Here is a 14,592-nt window from a genome sequence, read left to right on the forward strand (position 1 = left end):
CCAAAAAATAAAATAAAGGTCAATATGCAAAAGAAAAAGCAAGAGGAAACATTCACAGAGAAAAGAAACAGGATGAGAGCTATAGGAGATTTTGTCTTTCTTTGACCTACTAAGAATGTAATACTTTCATAATAAGAAAACTAAACTAAGATTTAGTTAAAAACAAAAGGATATTAAAATTCATAGAAATAATGCACAAAAGTAAATATTTGCTAAGCAGACATTTTTGATTCTTACCCACATTTGTTAGAAATTATTTTACGGAAAGTAATTCACTGGTAAATTTCACCAAAAAGAGAATACTTTGACTAACAGGTTCTGTTCTTATTACACTCTTGTTACTATGATCTTTGAAGCTTCAAGGATGTGCTTGCTGGAATTGGACCTTCTTTGGAAATTATCATTGTGGGTCCTGCCACTTAGAGGTGAAATTGAAACCAAGCAAGACCCTGAAGGCCCTTCCCAGGTACAAGTCTCTCCGTGTCTCTAGCTTCTTGTCTGTAGAAAAAGCTTTAGACTTCTAGGCCTTCCCTGAGTTCCAAAGGGCAGACTCAGTTAATGATTGAGAAAATGAAGAAAAAAAGGAAAAGCAGTCAAGTAAGAAAAGTACTAATAACTTGAACAATAGAGTCACAGGACTCCTAGTTCCTCCTGGAAGGATATAGATAACAATCAGATGCATATCCTTGAGTTGTTTTATAGAAACCAGGACCCCTGCTGGATAGAAACTGCTAATCAGACTTGTTGGAACCAGAAGGTTGAGGATTGAGATTTCTGAAATAATCACCTTGTTACCTCACCACCAACCAATCAGATGAATATCCACAAGCTGATCACACACCCTCAACCCTCACCCCTAATGTTGCCTTTAAAAACCCTTGCCATCCGGGAGTTCAGGTCTTTTTAGCATTAGCTGCCTGTTCTTCTTGCTTGGTGCCCTGCAAATAAACGCTGTAATTTCCTTCACTACAACCCAGTGTCAGTAGATTGGCTTTGCTGCATGTTGAGTGAGTGAAACTGAGTTCTATTAGGTAACAAAATGTGTTGAGTATTTGTTGTCAAAATCTGTAACTTGGACAAGGGATTTAAGCAAGTTTTAGGCCCATGTCTGAATCATTCATTTATTCATTTTACAAACATTTTCTGAGTCCCTACCCTAACAGAAACCTGATGGGCATGAAGAAGATTTGAAGAAGTATGAGGAGTAGACCCTGCCCTAAAAAAGGCTTACAGTCTTGTTCAAAATACAAGTATGCACTTGAGAATTTCAATAAAAGCATGATGCAGTGTTGCATACCATAAAACCACGGCATCTCACATTTATGGAGGATCTTTTTTTATTTTTTAAATAAAAAAAATTTTTTATACAGCAGGTTCTTATATAGAGGATCTTAACCATTATTTGGTTCAACCTCATGAGATGGTTAATGTCAAATAAGAGATAGAGAATTTACAAGCAGAAGAGATCACTGACTGAGGGTCAGAGTGATTTCTGAGGTTCCAGCCTAACAGTCTGTGAGAGTAATGGTACCATTGATAGAGGCACAGAAGGTAAAACAGGGAGGTGATTTAGGCACAAAGATGATGAGATCTGTTTTAGACACTGAATTTGAAGGAATAGGACGTTATATTGACTAGTCTCCATTTGCTCCCAGATTCACTCCCATACCCTTTGCTGACCCCATAAATGGCTTTTCCCAGCCTCTTGTAGCTTCTGCATGGCTGGCTTCATCCCTTCCTATAATGCCTGCATTTCTAATCCACGACTGCAACTCCTGTTGGGCAGCTCCTTTTCCACAGCTCCAGCTCTCACCAGATTCTGATAACACCATTTCCTTGAAGATATTGTTAAATATACCATTTCCTTTTAGACGTTTCCTTAGAGATATTATAATTTTGCCATGGAATGAAATGGAAAAGGAGAAGAGCAGAGGGCAGAGGTCTAGTCCATGTAGTCTGGACCACCTAGAGAGGACAGGAGGACACAACCCAAAAAAGGAATTTATCAAAGATACTTAAGGGGAATTCCCTGGTGGTCCAGTTAGGACTCTGTGCTTCCACTGCAGGGGGCCCGGGTTTGATCCCTGGTCAGGGAACTAGGATCCCACAAGCCTCAGGGGCTGCCAAAATAAAAATTTTAAAAGATACTTGAGAAGAATCAGGGAAGTATTCTTTTCTGAATACCAAAGTAAGACAACATTTCAAGAAGGGGGTTGTTTGGGACTTCCCTGGCGGTCCAGTGGTTAGGACTCAGTGCTTTCACTGCTGAGGGCCCGGGTTCAATCCCTGGTCAGGGAACTGAGATACCCCATGCTGCATGGCACGGCCAAAGAAGGGGGTTACTGAAAATATTACCAAACAGTGTAGGATTCATTATTTCAGTGGTGTTTTATTATTTCAGAAGGCAGTTTTTTTGTTTTTTTTTTAGCACTTGGTTTAGAGTTGAGGGTAGTTGTCTCATCAGAGAGGGCAGTTTTAATAGCAGCAAGGGTAAAAATCAGGTTGTCAAAGGTTAAGGAGGGAACTCACTTTAAGATTTGGCAAGGGATTTGAATTGACATTTCATCCAAGAAGACATACAAATGACTAATAAGCATCTGAAAAGATGCTAACGTCATTAGGGAAAGGCAAGGAAGTACAAATCGAAACTCTACTGAGTGACTATAAAAAAAATGAGAGGTCAGGGGTGGTGGTGGTGGTGGGATGAATTGGGAGACTGGGATTGACATGTATGCACTAATATGTATAAAATGGATAACTACTAAGAACTTGCTGTATAAAAAAATAAATAAAATAAAATTCAAAAATTCCAAAAAAAAGAGACGGTGCCGAGTGTTGGAGAGAATGAGAGAAAACTGGAATCCTCTTGCATTGCTCCTGGAAAGGTAAAATTTTGTGTAGCCACTTTGGAAAATGGTTTGGCAGTTTTTTCAAGTGTTAATGTAAACTTACCACAGAACTCAGCAATTCCGTTCCTTCATATTTACCCAAGAGAAATGAAAACGAAAACATAAGTCCACCTGAAGACATGTATGTGACTGTTCACAGCAGCATTACACATAATGGACCCAATCTGGAAATGATTCAAATGTCCAGTGACCCGATAAACAAAACATGGTAGGAATACAATGGAATGCTGCTCAGAATAGCAAACAAGTCCAAGAGAACTTTTTTTTTTTTTTTTTTTGGCCGCTCTTTGTGGCTTGCGGGATCTTAGTTCCCTGACCATGCCCTCGGCAGTGAAAGCACAGAGTCCTAACCAGTGGACTGCCAGGGAATTCCAAAGAGAACTTTTAGGGTTATGAAAGTATTCTAAATTCTAAGTCTGGATTACGGTGATGGCTGAACAGCTATAAATTTACTAAGAACATTGTTGACCTAAAATGTCTCAATTTTATGGTATGTAAATTATCTCTCGATAACGTTGGTTTTTAAAAAAATGTTAACTAGATAATATTCTAGGAAATTGAGGTAAAAGAATTAGGGCGGTAAATGGATACAGAAGCCAAAATATTGTTTCATGATTGCTCAACAGACACTGAGGCTTTGACCCATAACTTTTTATTTAATATTATTAGAGAGGAACTTATCTCAATATAAAAGAATGTTTCATTTTTTAAAAAAAGGAATATTTCTAGCTTATCTAGAGGAACTTCTCAGAATTAATTAGCAGTAAATCTGCACATTGTGATGTGAAAATAAAGCCAAGAAGAATGACTTTACCCATTGACTCTAGACAAGTATGAAGTGGGTTGGGAAACATGAGCAAAACTTGTTCTGTCTCATCTCAGTTGCTTTAAACTGAGACTTAAACTTAAACTTTAAAGCAGTTGCAATTAAAACTGCTTTAAATTGAGGACTCAAAGTGGATATCAGCCCTAGGAAGGAATAGAACTGTCCACATTGCAAGGGAGAGAACTTAGAATGTAGCTTTTAGAGTTTTGTTTGTTTCACATGCACCTCACAATGGGGCAATAGAGAGAAACCGGCAGCTAGTCTGTACTTGATGATAGAAGAAAAGACAAAAGAAAATAGACTTTTCTTTTTCATGAGCTTCCCTCTCTATTCACACTTAACGCTAATCATTATTAACCCTTTCTCTTGGTACCCCCTAGAGATTCTTACCATAATCATTTCCTAACCCTTTTGGCCTGAAATGTCAGAGGCATCAGTTATATTGCCTTCTACTGTGATATTTGCACTTCAGATAAACTAACTCTGGAATTTGGTGCCCTTAACTATATAGCTGGTATCACTTGGATTTATACTGTTTCCTTAAGATTGGTAACAGTCACTATAATGAATTTAGAGCATTGCCAAAGCATTGTAGCAAAATATCGGAGTAACCCCTGCCAATCTTCTAGAAGGCAGACTGTGTAAGATACAAAAGTCTTCCTATTTAATTATGCACTTAACATTGCAATGAGTTAGATAATCAGTGTTTACAGATAATCAAATACCTATGTTGAGGGACTTCCCTGGTGGCACAGTGGTTAAGAATCGCCTGCCAATGCAGGGGACACAGGTTGGATCCCTGGTCCAGGAAGATCCCACATGCCGCAGAGCAACTAAGCCCGTGCGCCACAACTACTGAGCACGCATGCCACAACTACTGAAGCCCGCATGCCTAGAGCCCATGCTCCGCAACAAGAGAAGCCACTGCAAAGAGAAGCCCGATCACCACAACGAAGAGTAGCCCCTGCTCACTGCAACTAGAGAAAGCCCGCGCACAGCAACGAAGACCCAACGCAGCCAAAAATAAACAAACAAATAAATAAATATGTATGTTGCTCTAAGGAGCAGAAAACTAAAAACCAATAAAAAAAAAATCATGGAGATCAGAAAGTTCCAAAGGTGTGAGGATCAGGAAATTGATACAACTTTCAAACAGAAGGGTAGGAGTTAGCTTTTGCAGGTTAGGTAGATTTTGCAAAGTATATCATCGTGGGCTTGATATTGATCCTGGGAAATAGTTGGAACCTGTAGTTAAATGGATAGCTCGTGAGAACTTAAATGGGGAAGTATAGGAGCTGGAGCGAGGTGGGCAGAGGGGGAGAGAGAATATATATTCTTTTTGAGCAAACCTGAAACTTTCACAAAAATTGACCATGTACTAGGCAACAAAGGAAGCCTCTATGAATTCCAAAGTGTCAATATCATATGAAATACATTCTTTTACCTTGTTTTGGTCAGATCATTATTTGTAGACTAAAACATCTACTTATTGATTTAAACAGAAAAAGATTCAGTTGGTTCATCCGTGAACCATTAGGAGGGATGAACAAAGATTTTAGGTTGAATTTGTAGGAAGTGCTCCCCAAACCTCAGCTGAACTGAGCTACAAGGGAGCTGTGGACTCTGCCACGGTCGGAGAAGAGCAGACCAGGACATCTGCTGCAGAGGCAGGAAGCCACTTCCAGCAGTGCTGGCTTCAGAACAAAATCACACCTGCACTGACTCACTGGCAAAAAACAAGTGCCCTTTGCCCAGCTTCTCACCCCATGTCACTCCCGGATTAAAATCTTCTGTGAATTCATCTTATTAGGAGAATCTAAATTACAGCTGGAACCCTAGTTTCAGGGATGTGCCAGTTATCAGTTGTTGCCTCTCAGCTCCGACTTCAACCGTTCAGAACTGGCTCCATAATACTGGACTTGGACTTGGAGTATTTCTCCTTTGTAGTGATTATGATGCTAAACTTTGCCAGTAGAGGGCGCTGGAGGCATACCGCAGGAGGAAGGGGGCGCTTCCCGATTCCAGAGGGTTGTTTTCGGTTTTTCTTTCACGTGCTGCCTGGTGGGTTACTGTACCAGTGTGTGGGGACATAGTGGTGCTCTGCCCCATCCATGAACATCCAGAGAGCCCAAGTTACCACCTTAGCCTAGGTCTGGAACCATCTTGCCTCGGTTCCCCTGATGTGGACACTGTGCGCCCCAGGCAGGGCACATGCAGTGAAGCCCCACCTCCCAGAGTGCACCTGCATTCCATATTGACATTCATGCGATGCAATAAAGTTAGTACTTAGAGGGAAGCTTATAGTTTTGGAACATTTATGAAAAACAATAAACACTAAAACAACTAGCTCAAGAGCAACAGAGAAGGGAATTCCCTGGCGGTCCAGTGGTTAGGGCTCCTTCCTTTCACTGCTGAAGTTCCTGGTCCGGGCGCAAAAATGCCCGCCTTGGGTGCGGCCAAAAAAAAAAAAACTAGGAAAAAATTGAGACAGACGAAGAAGTAATATACAAAATGAAACAGAGTAAATAACAATAAACATAACAGAAATTTAAAAACCTAGATGACTTGAGTACATTTCTGGAAATCCCCCAGCCAAAATGATCTAGGTCCAGATAGTTTTCAGAGTCCTACCTCAAAATTTTGCTGTGTTCTTCATAATAGTCTTTTTTTTTTTTTTGCGGTACGCGGGCCTCTCACTGTTGTGGCCTCTCGCGTTGCGGAGCACAGGCTCCGGACGTGCAGGCTCAGCGGCCATGGCTCACGGGCCCAGCCGCTCCGCAGCACGTGGGATCTTCCCGGACTGGGACACGAACCCATGGCCCATGTATCAGCAGGCAGACTCTCAACCACTGCACCACCAGGGAAGCCCCATAATATTCTTGTTTCCATTAACAACATATTGAAATTCAACTCACCAAAACTTCAATAATTCCAACTGTGTACTTGATACTTTTATCAGTTCAAAATATATACATTCATCCAATAATTTTTATCAATTGGCTACTATAGGCAAGGCACAATACTAAGGGTAGGGATATATTATGAATAAGATGGGCAAGTCTCTTGCCTTTATGATGCCTGTATGGCATTGATGAAACCTACCAAAAAACCCACAAGTAAAAATCAAGTAAATAGAATAATGTATGGTCACACTAATGAGAAAAACATGTATATTTGTTTATGTGTACATGATATATTTGCATTCACAAAAATAAACAGTGGGCCATGTTATGTTTTGGCTCTTGGAATTCTATCAGAAGCAATAAAATTTCTTAATAATTTTGTTTTATTTGATATTTTGCAAAAAAATTAAAAGCTGCCCTGGCTTTCTTTTTTAGGATAAAAAAAGAAAGGCATGAGGTCACTTACAACTGACCTGTGTTTTATGAACACACACTGTATATCCTGAAAGGAGGCAGGGGACAAAATTAAAGTAGGTTGTCTGACAACAAGCAAGTATTTCAAACCTAAAGCTGAAAAGTAAAGGCATTTCATAATGTGAACACTTTTTAATTTTATTTATTTATTTTAACAACTTTTTACCTTGAGTAAAGCAAGGACTCAGCTAAATATAGACGTATCAGGAGTTATTTCAACTTTGCTTAATCAGCTAGTTCAAGCTCTTTGTTTAGGTTCAGTTTCCTTATCAAGCTTAAGGTAAGGCCTTCCAAATACACCATCTCTATATTCAACATTTACGTTTTGCAGGCCCAGGGCAAGAGGCTCTTCTTTGTGTAGGATTGTTTATTTTGGTTGCTCATTTTTCATCAAGACCGAGGAAAAGGTGACTCAGAGATGGATGGTGTTTTGGAGCCCAACACTTAAAGCATTCTCGTCTCCTAAGTTTCAAAACCGCTGAGAATGTGGTATAGATACAAAGACATGGAGATCAAAGCGTCAGCTTTAGTACTGATAGAGTTAATTGGAGAATGCTGTTCACCTCCTCAGACAAGTGGGCAGCCAATATTTTCTCCCTGAATGAGACAGACTTTCTAGGCCCAGGCCCAGGCTGGGACACAGGTGCTCCTGTACTTGGCAGATAGTGGATCAGAACTCCTGTCTCTGGCAGACAAGCTCAATTCCTTGCAACCTCACCAATCAGGTCCCTCCCTCTTCTCCTGGGATGAGGGGTGGAAAGAGACACCAGCGGTGTTAATAAAATGTTGAAAGAAAAAAGTGTAGCTTGAAATGAAATATTGTCATTGCAAACCCCTTGAGACTTAAGTCCTCTGGTTTTATTCCATTATGTGGTACTGTCTAAACCCCCTCTTCTACCCGAAGGCCCTGCTAGAAATCATCTGGTGCCAAAGTAGAAATAACTGACCCCCTTTGCATGGGTTCCTGCCCGCATGACTTCCAGTACACCACATGACTTCTATCATAACAACTTTTTCTGTATTTAGTGGTTTATGTGTTTATCTCCCCAACTAGACTCTCTGGGAACAGCGGCCAGATCTAGTTCTTTTTTTTCTAAAATTTACTTTATTTATTTATTTTTGGCTGTGTTGGGTCTTCCTTGCGGCGCGCGGGCTTCTCATTGCGGTGGCTTCTCTTGCTGCAGAGCATGGGCTGTAGGCGTGCGGTCTTCAGTAGTTGTGGCCCACAGGCTTAGTTGCTCCGCGGCATGTGGGATCCTCCCGGACCAGGGCTGGAACCCGTGTTCCCTGCATCGGCAGGCGGTTTCCTAAACACTGCGCCACCAGGGAAGCCCTAGCTCATTTTTGATTATCCAACACCAAGCACTATGCCAGGCACCGGACACTAAATACATATTTAATTAATAAATGAATGAATGAATTTAGGTTTTGGCACATTTAGCCCCCAAATTTCCTCTTTCAAACAATATGGTTAGACAGCCAGAGAGGAAAGGAGGCACATAACAGCATCTCGTCTTAGGGCTGTGAAAAACCATGATTTCCCAATTATTGTAAATGCAGGAAGGGTTTTGTGCACCAAAACATTCGTGTCAATATAGCACCGTCTGGGGCGCGGCCTCCTTGCAGAGGCCAGCCCCGGCCCGGTCGCCCGCCCAACCCGGTTTCGAGGATCCCAGCCAGGCCGGGAGAGCCCGCGGCGCACGCGCAGTGGGGGAGGGCACTCGGCTGCCCTCCGCCCCTCCGCCCGGCAGGTGGCGCTGCTGTTCCCACCGCCGCCGCTGCCGACCCCGTCTCTGGCTGGGCTAGACCGGGGCGGCGCCGGCCGCTTAGCGGGCCGCGCGACCGCCTCCGCCGCACCGAGGGCGTGGGCTCCCGGCTCCCGGAAGCGGCGGCCGCGGCGTGGAGCCGAGCCGGCGTCGATCCCCGGAGCGGCAATGCGCGGCGGCCGTAGCCTGTGACCTGAGCACGGCAGCCCGGTGGGGGCCGCGGAATGGCGGCTCGTTGAGGAGGCGGCAGCGGCGGCGACGTCTCCGGCCCTTCGGGCGCGGCGCGGCGTGTCGGCGGCCGGGGTGATGCTGCTCAAGCTCTTGCAGAGACAGACCTATACCTGCCTGTCCCACAGGTATGGGCTCTACGTCTGTTTCGTGGGCGTCGTTGTCACCATCGTCTCGGCCTTCCAGTTCGGAGAGGTGAGTAGAGGCGCGGGAGCCCTGGCCGGGGCGCGCTGAACCCGCAGGACCCCAAGGCGTCCCAGCCCCGGCGCGCTCCACTCTTGCCTTGCCATCCTCCCTGCAGCTCCGGGGACGAGCTCCAGAACCTGCCCTTTCCCCGGAGGCGCCGCGAACTCTGAGCTCCTCTCCGGGCTGCGGTTTCAGCACCTGGGATCCAGACCTCGGTCTCCCGACGGTTTGGGGGATACACGCTCCTTCTGCCGAGTCCCTTTCCCTCCAGGTGCCTTCTTCATGGTCCCCAAGTCATTTGACTTTCTCCCTCAGGCCTTGTTCTCCACGCACCCCTCTCCCGGGACCCAGAGTTCCTAAATTGCACTGATTTCTCAGTCCTTGCCCCTCCTGCGGTTTCCTCCTCAGGTGTCACCCTTCTAATCTTTTCCCTTTGACAGAGGCACTTTATATTCTTAATCCCGTTTCTTCCCGGATCTCAAAACTTTGTCCAAGAGGGGTGTTTTCTTGGCACGTGAATTTGCAGTGGGGAGAGTGTACGGGCCCCAAATTTAAAGGACTTCCACGTGAAAAGGTGCTTTTTTTTCATTTTTTTGGTCTCTTATTTGAGACAGCTGAATATCATCAGTGAGCCCTTAGAGGCTGTACTGGTAGATGTGAAAACACTGATGTGTGTCATCTCCAAACACTTTTCTCTATCCCGAGATCAGCTGAGCCTAGGGCCCCTTCCTGTGAACAGGATGCCCATAACCGTCTTGGACTCCAGCACCCAGTCTCTTGGGAATCAGCACAAACTCTCGGGTCATGGGATATGCTAATCATTTAGATTCCAGATCACGCAAACCCAGCCTGTCTTGATCTGCTGTTAGTTAAAGCATATGTATAAGCATAAAGTAATTCGATAAGACTGTAAACCCCAGAGGGTCCAAGCAACAGGTTTGGCAGGTGGAAACACCCAGGTTTAATAGATTTTGTGCCCCTCTGGGTATGGACTTTAAATATTTTCTTGAATGAAACAGCCTTTTGATTTAGGTTGCATGGCTATTTCATGACTGACGGTCTAATATAGTATTCTTTGTCGTAAACAGATGTACAAGAGACTATGAATAGGTGAGAACTGGAGCACATGTAGGTGATTTTAGAGACCATCCCCTTTTAAAATGTGGCTAGGAATTGGAAGAAAGTTGTATTTTCAAGTTGTTAGAAATTCGTCTCTTTATTTTTTCTTTTTTGGGGGTAGGAGGTTGCAAAAGGTTTAAAAATTGACAGAATATTTTTCAGAAATGCCACAGTATACATTTGCTTGAAGTCTGTACCCATGCTGGATTGTGGGCTCCATAAGAGAGGGTGCTATCTTTAACCACTGTGACCAGGTGCTGTGCCAGGTACTGCCAGAGTATACAGTCTAAATATTTGTCTAATGAATATATGGCATGGTTTTCAGGTTTACACTTTTAGTAGTTCTTGGTCTAGGGGCTGATGAAAATAAGTCTTATAAGTGAGGGTTGAGAAAGTGCCCCAGACTTGTAAATGTGGAATATGTACCCAATATTATACTACCTGCTGTTCTGTCTTCGTTTCATGCATTGCACCTTAATGCAGTGATTGTATCTATACATAGTTAAGTGTCTTATTGCTGATAAAAGATTTTTTTGGCCCTGAGTAATTTTAAGTTAGCTGTTTATTAACTCCCCTGCAGTGTGAAGGTGACTCAAAGGCATCAGTTGTTAGCCTGCCCTGTCCCCTAGGGCTCTGCCATCACTCCGGACGCCTCGTCTCGGTGAGGCAGGGACTGGATTAAAGGTCATTCACCTGAAAAAAAAAATTTTTTTTTTCTTTTTATGTATTCCACGTCTGGTTATTTAGTTACTGAAAGTCTTGAAATGGCCACAGATCTTAAAGTTTGGAACAGACAAAAGAAATGAGAGGCAAAGAATGCCAGCAGGTGGCATGGGAAATGGAAACAGCTGGCTCCATACCCCTACTATATTGCCTGTAGTTAATTTCTACAGTGCAGCTGAAGAGGAGCTGCAGGATTAGCAGATCTGGGCTTGAATGCTGGTGCCAGTATTAATGATCGTGATCATGGCTAATACATAGGGCTTATCAGATGTTAGGCACTCTCTTGACTGCTTTACATATATTAACTCATTTAATCCTCACAACATCATACCTGTGAGATGGGTACTAGTGTTAACCACCCCCCACCCCTGCCTCCAATACCAAAGTCTGAAGGTGATCAAGACCCTCACACTCAGCCCACCGTATCCTCCAGTTCCGCGTCAGGGATGCTGGAGGGCTGACTGTATACCCGTTTTACAGGTGATGAAACTGCGGCACCTGCACAAATTAATCCAGCTAGTTCATGGCGGAGCTGGGCTTCAGACCAAGGCAGTGTATGGCTCCAGAGCTGTACTCTTAAGCATGTCTCTATAGCTTCTCAGATAGTCTGGGCTGTCCCTTATACGATCTTCAAAAGGATACTTAACCTCTCTAAACTTCAGCCTCCTCATCTTCAACAAGGAGGCAAGAATACCTTCTTTGCAGGGTTGAGCCTATTAGCTCCTGGCACATAATAGGCTCTCATTAAGCGGTAGAACTACAGCTGCTATCATTATTGTCATCAACTATCTTATGCCCTCCGCACTTATTTTGAAACAAACCTTTGAAATAGAATATGCTCATCACACAGTTAATATTACCAACTTGTTAATAACTTCACTGATTGTAATGGGTCGAAGATCATTGTTAATTGTGGGTTCATCACTATCTTTTTTCCCTCTCTCAGGATAAGTGGTATTATTGGCTGCTACCTTTTAGTAAGCTATTTGTATACTCATCCAAGTACTGAGAAAGAAAAGTGGAATTGAGAGAGGGAAGTACTAAAAAAAATTTTTTTTTTATTTTCCCCTTAAGTTGAGCCAGGTCTTTTTGAAGAACCCTTGGGAACTCTGATTAAACAAAAGCAGAACCTGATCCAAACCCACAGGGAGGGCCCTCTGGATGGGGACTAATGGCCACTGAAGTGCATTGCCTTGGGTGAGGGTCGCAGGTAAACTAGTTGATTTCGGCGAGTCACGTGGCCTCCGGGAGCCTCAGTTTCCTCATCTATAAATGAATGATTATCCCTTTTAGCTCAGAAACTTCTGATTTTAAATGTTTGTCCTCTGTTAATATTGTATAGACCTTAAAACGTGCTTTTGAAGTAAAAATCTGTTATTTCAGGGTCCTCATCATTTAGTACATTTTATATGGAAATCCACAATCCCTTATCTGAAAATTCTACTGAACCTTGGAATTAAACATCGGTATCTTGTAGTGAAACATGTATTTACACTCAGTGGGGAGAATAAAGACTATAAGTAACTTCAAGTCAGTTTAGGTCAAGTTTTGCCACCAGATGAGTTCAGGTCAGATCAGGTTTTCCTGCCAAAAAAGATCTTCAGTGTTGAGAGCTTTTTGGATTTTGGGATTGTGAATAAAGGATTGTAGATCATTACTGGGTATGTGTGTATCTGTGTGCATGTGTGCGTATAAAATACAATATATTACTTCCTTACATGTACTAAGTATGGAAACGAAGAGGTGTCCAAAAATTAACTTCAGTGAGGGAGTCAGACAAGTTCAGATAGAATCTACCCATACTGGGCGGTAACCCTGGCCTCCCTCCTCTCTTTTGCTCACCTGTCTTCTATCGCCATTTTGGATTAGTTAGATATTCAGTGAAAAAGAAGATTGAAAACTGGGTCCAGCTCCAGTTTCTCATACTGGCCCAATTTCAAGAAAGAAATTAGTTATGCTTATATTTGATTACTTTGCTCATTAAACAGATACATTTTGAGTGTGTTCTTTGCCAAAGGCAACAAATAGTTGACGTTAAAGGAACCTGGCCTGAGAGCTGGGAGGCAGCCTCTGGCCTGGCTCTAGCCCCACCATAAACTGTATCCTTAGTGGTTTCCAGACTGTGTTACTCCCAGCTGCCTCCTAGGTTGGGGCAGCCACTCTTACCTGTCTGTGTAGATTTCTTTTGGGTGTGGAGAAAACTTTCATTATTAAAAATGTTTTAAAACTTCCAGACTGGATTTCTCACACCCCCATTTTAGCTTTAATGTTCTGTGAATATACATTTATTGGATGTTTCACATGGGAAAGCATGAACTATAATGTAATGGAGTTCGTGCTACAGAGAAAATGCCAATGGCTGCGCTGAGCCTCTTTTATTTGGCCGTGCTGCGTGGCTAGCGGGATCTCAGTTCCCCGACTAGGGATTGAACCTGCGCCCTTGGCAGTGAAAGCGCAGTCCTAACCACTGGACCGCCAGGGAATTCCCTCACTGAGCCTCTTTAAATGGTATCTTTCTTTTGGGGGCTTTGGGAGAGATACACAGCCCAGCTAAGTGTCAAATCAGAGACATTGTCATTTTCCCTGCTATTCTTAGCACCTCTAAAATGCTTTGTACCCAGTAGGTGCCAAATAAATACTTGATGTGTGAATGAATGAATGAATTGGGGGTGATCTTAAAGAACCTCCCGTTAAGCTCATTTCCAGTAAAGATAAGTTTTCTACTCTGATGCAGCCCATCTTTACTTACCTTTTATTTCTCAGACATGATTGGTCAGGTTATACCCTGTATGGTGGAGGGTACTGTCAGATACAAAGAATTATGTACAGCTCATCCTTGGCCATCTTTGGCTAGTTGAGGTGAGGCCATGATATACATATGAGTAACAATACAAGCGAGTAAGTAATTGAATGCCTGAGTAGGTACACAATAATGACTTAGAAGATCAGAGGAAGGGAAGAAAATTATGCGTTGAAACATCCTAAGGGAAGTTGAGACTTTTATAAGGAGACGGGAGCTTTTTCTTTTTGAATTATTAGTGCTTTACAATTGTTGCTGGTATTAGCCAATGGCAGTTGGTTGCAAGTGATAGAATTCCACTTCGGACCTGGGTTAAGAAAAAAAGGCAGTTTTTTGACTCATGTAGTTGAAAAATATAGGGTGAAATTTCTGGCTGGATCAGATGGAGGTGCTCACATGATGTCATCAGGACTCCTTGTCCCTGTTCTCCAGCTCCATGGGTTTAGTTCTCAGACAAGCTCTCGCCGTATGGGAGCCAAGATTGGTGGCAGCAACTCCAGCAGCTGGTCTCCCAGTTCAGTAACCTTCTCTTCCTCATTAGTGCCAGCTAGACCCAGGGCAGCCTGCCTAGCTGGGGAGTGAGTGCCCTTGTGCCTTCATTAACCACCTTGATCATTTCCGGAGCTAGGGTTATGGGTGGGACTGTCAGCCTCCACTG

At 43.2% G+C, this 14,592-nt stretch overlaps 1 protein-coding gene across 2 annotated transcripts in view; it reads left to right on the forward strand.

Annotated features, from left to right (window-relative positions):
• Positions 1 to 8,900: 8,900 nt before the first annotated feature.
• Positions 8,901 to 14,592, forward strand: part of GNPTAB (N-acetylglucosamine-1-phosphate transferase subunits alpha and beta) — an 80,126-nt gene continuing 74,434 nt past the window's right edge. For both annotated transcript variants that reach the window (XM_024732106.1, XM_024732107.1), the window contains exon 1: positions 8,901 to 9,301. In XM_024732106.1, the coding sequence (XP_024587874.1) occupies positions 9,185 to 9,301 (117 nt within the window). In that variant the 5' untranslated portion in view covers positions 8,901 to 9,184. The remainder of the gene's footprint in view (positions 9,302 to 14,592) is intronic.

This window comes from Neophocaena asiaeorientalis, unplaced genomic scaffold, assembly GCF_003031525.2.
Source record: "Neophocaena asiaeorientalis asiaeorientalis breed wild unplaced genomic scaffold, Neophocaena_asiaeorientalis_V1.1 scaffold418, whole genome shotgun sequence".
NCBI lineage: Eukaryota > Metazoa > Chordata > Mammalia > Artiodactyla > Phocoenidae > Neophocaena > Neophocaena asiaeorientalis.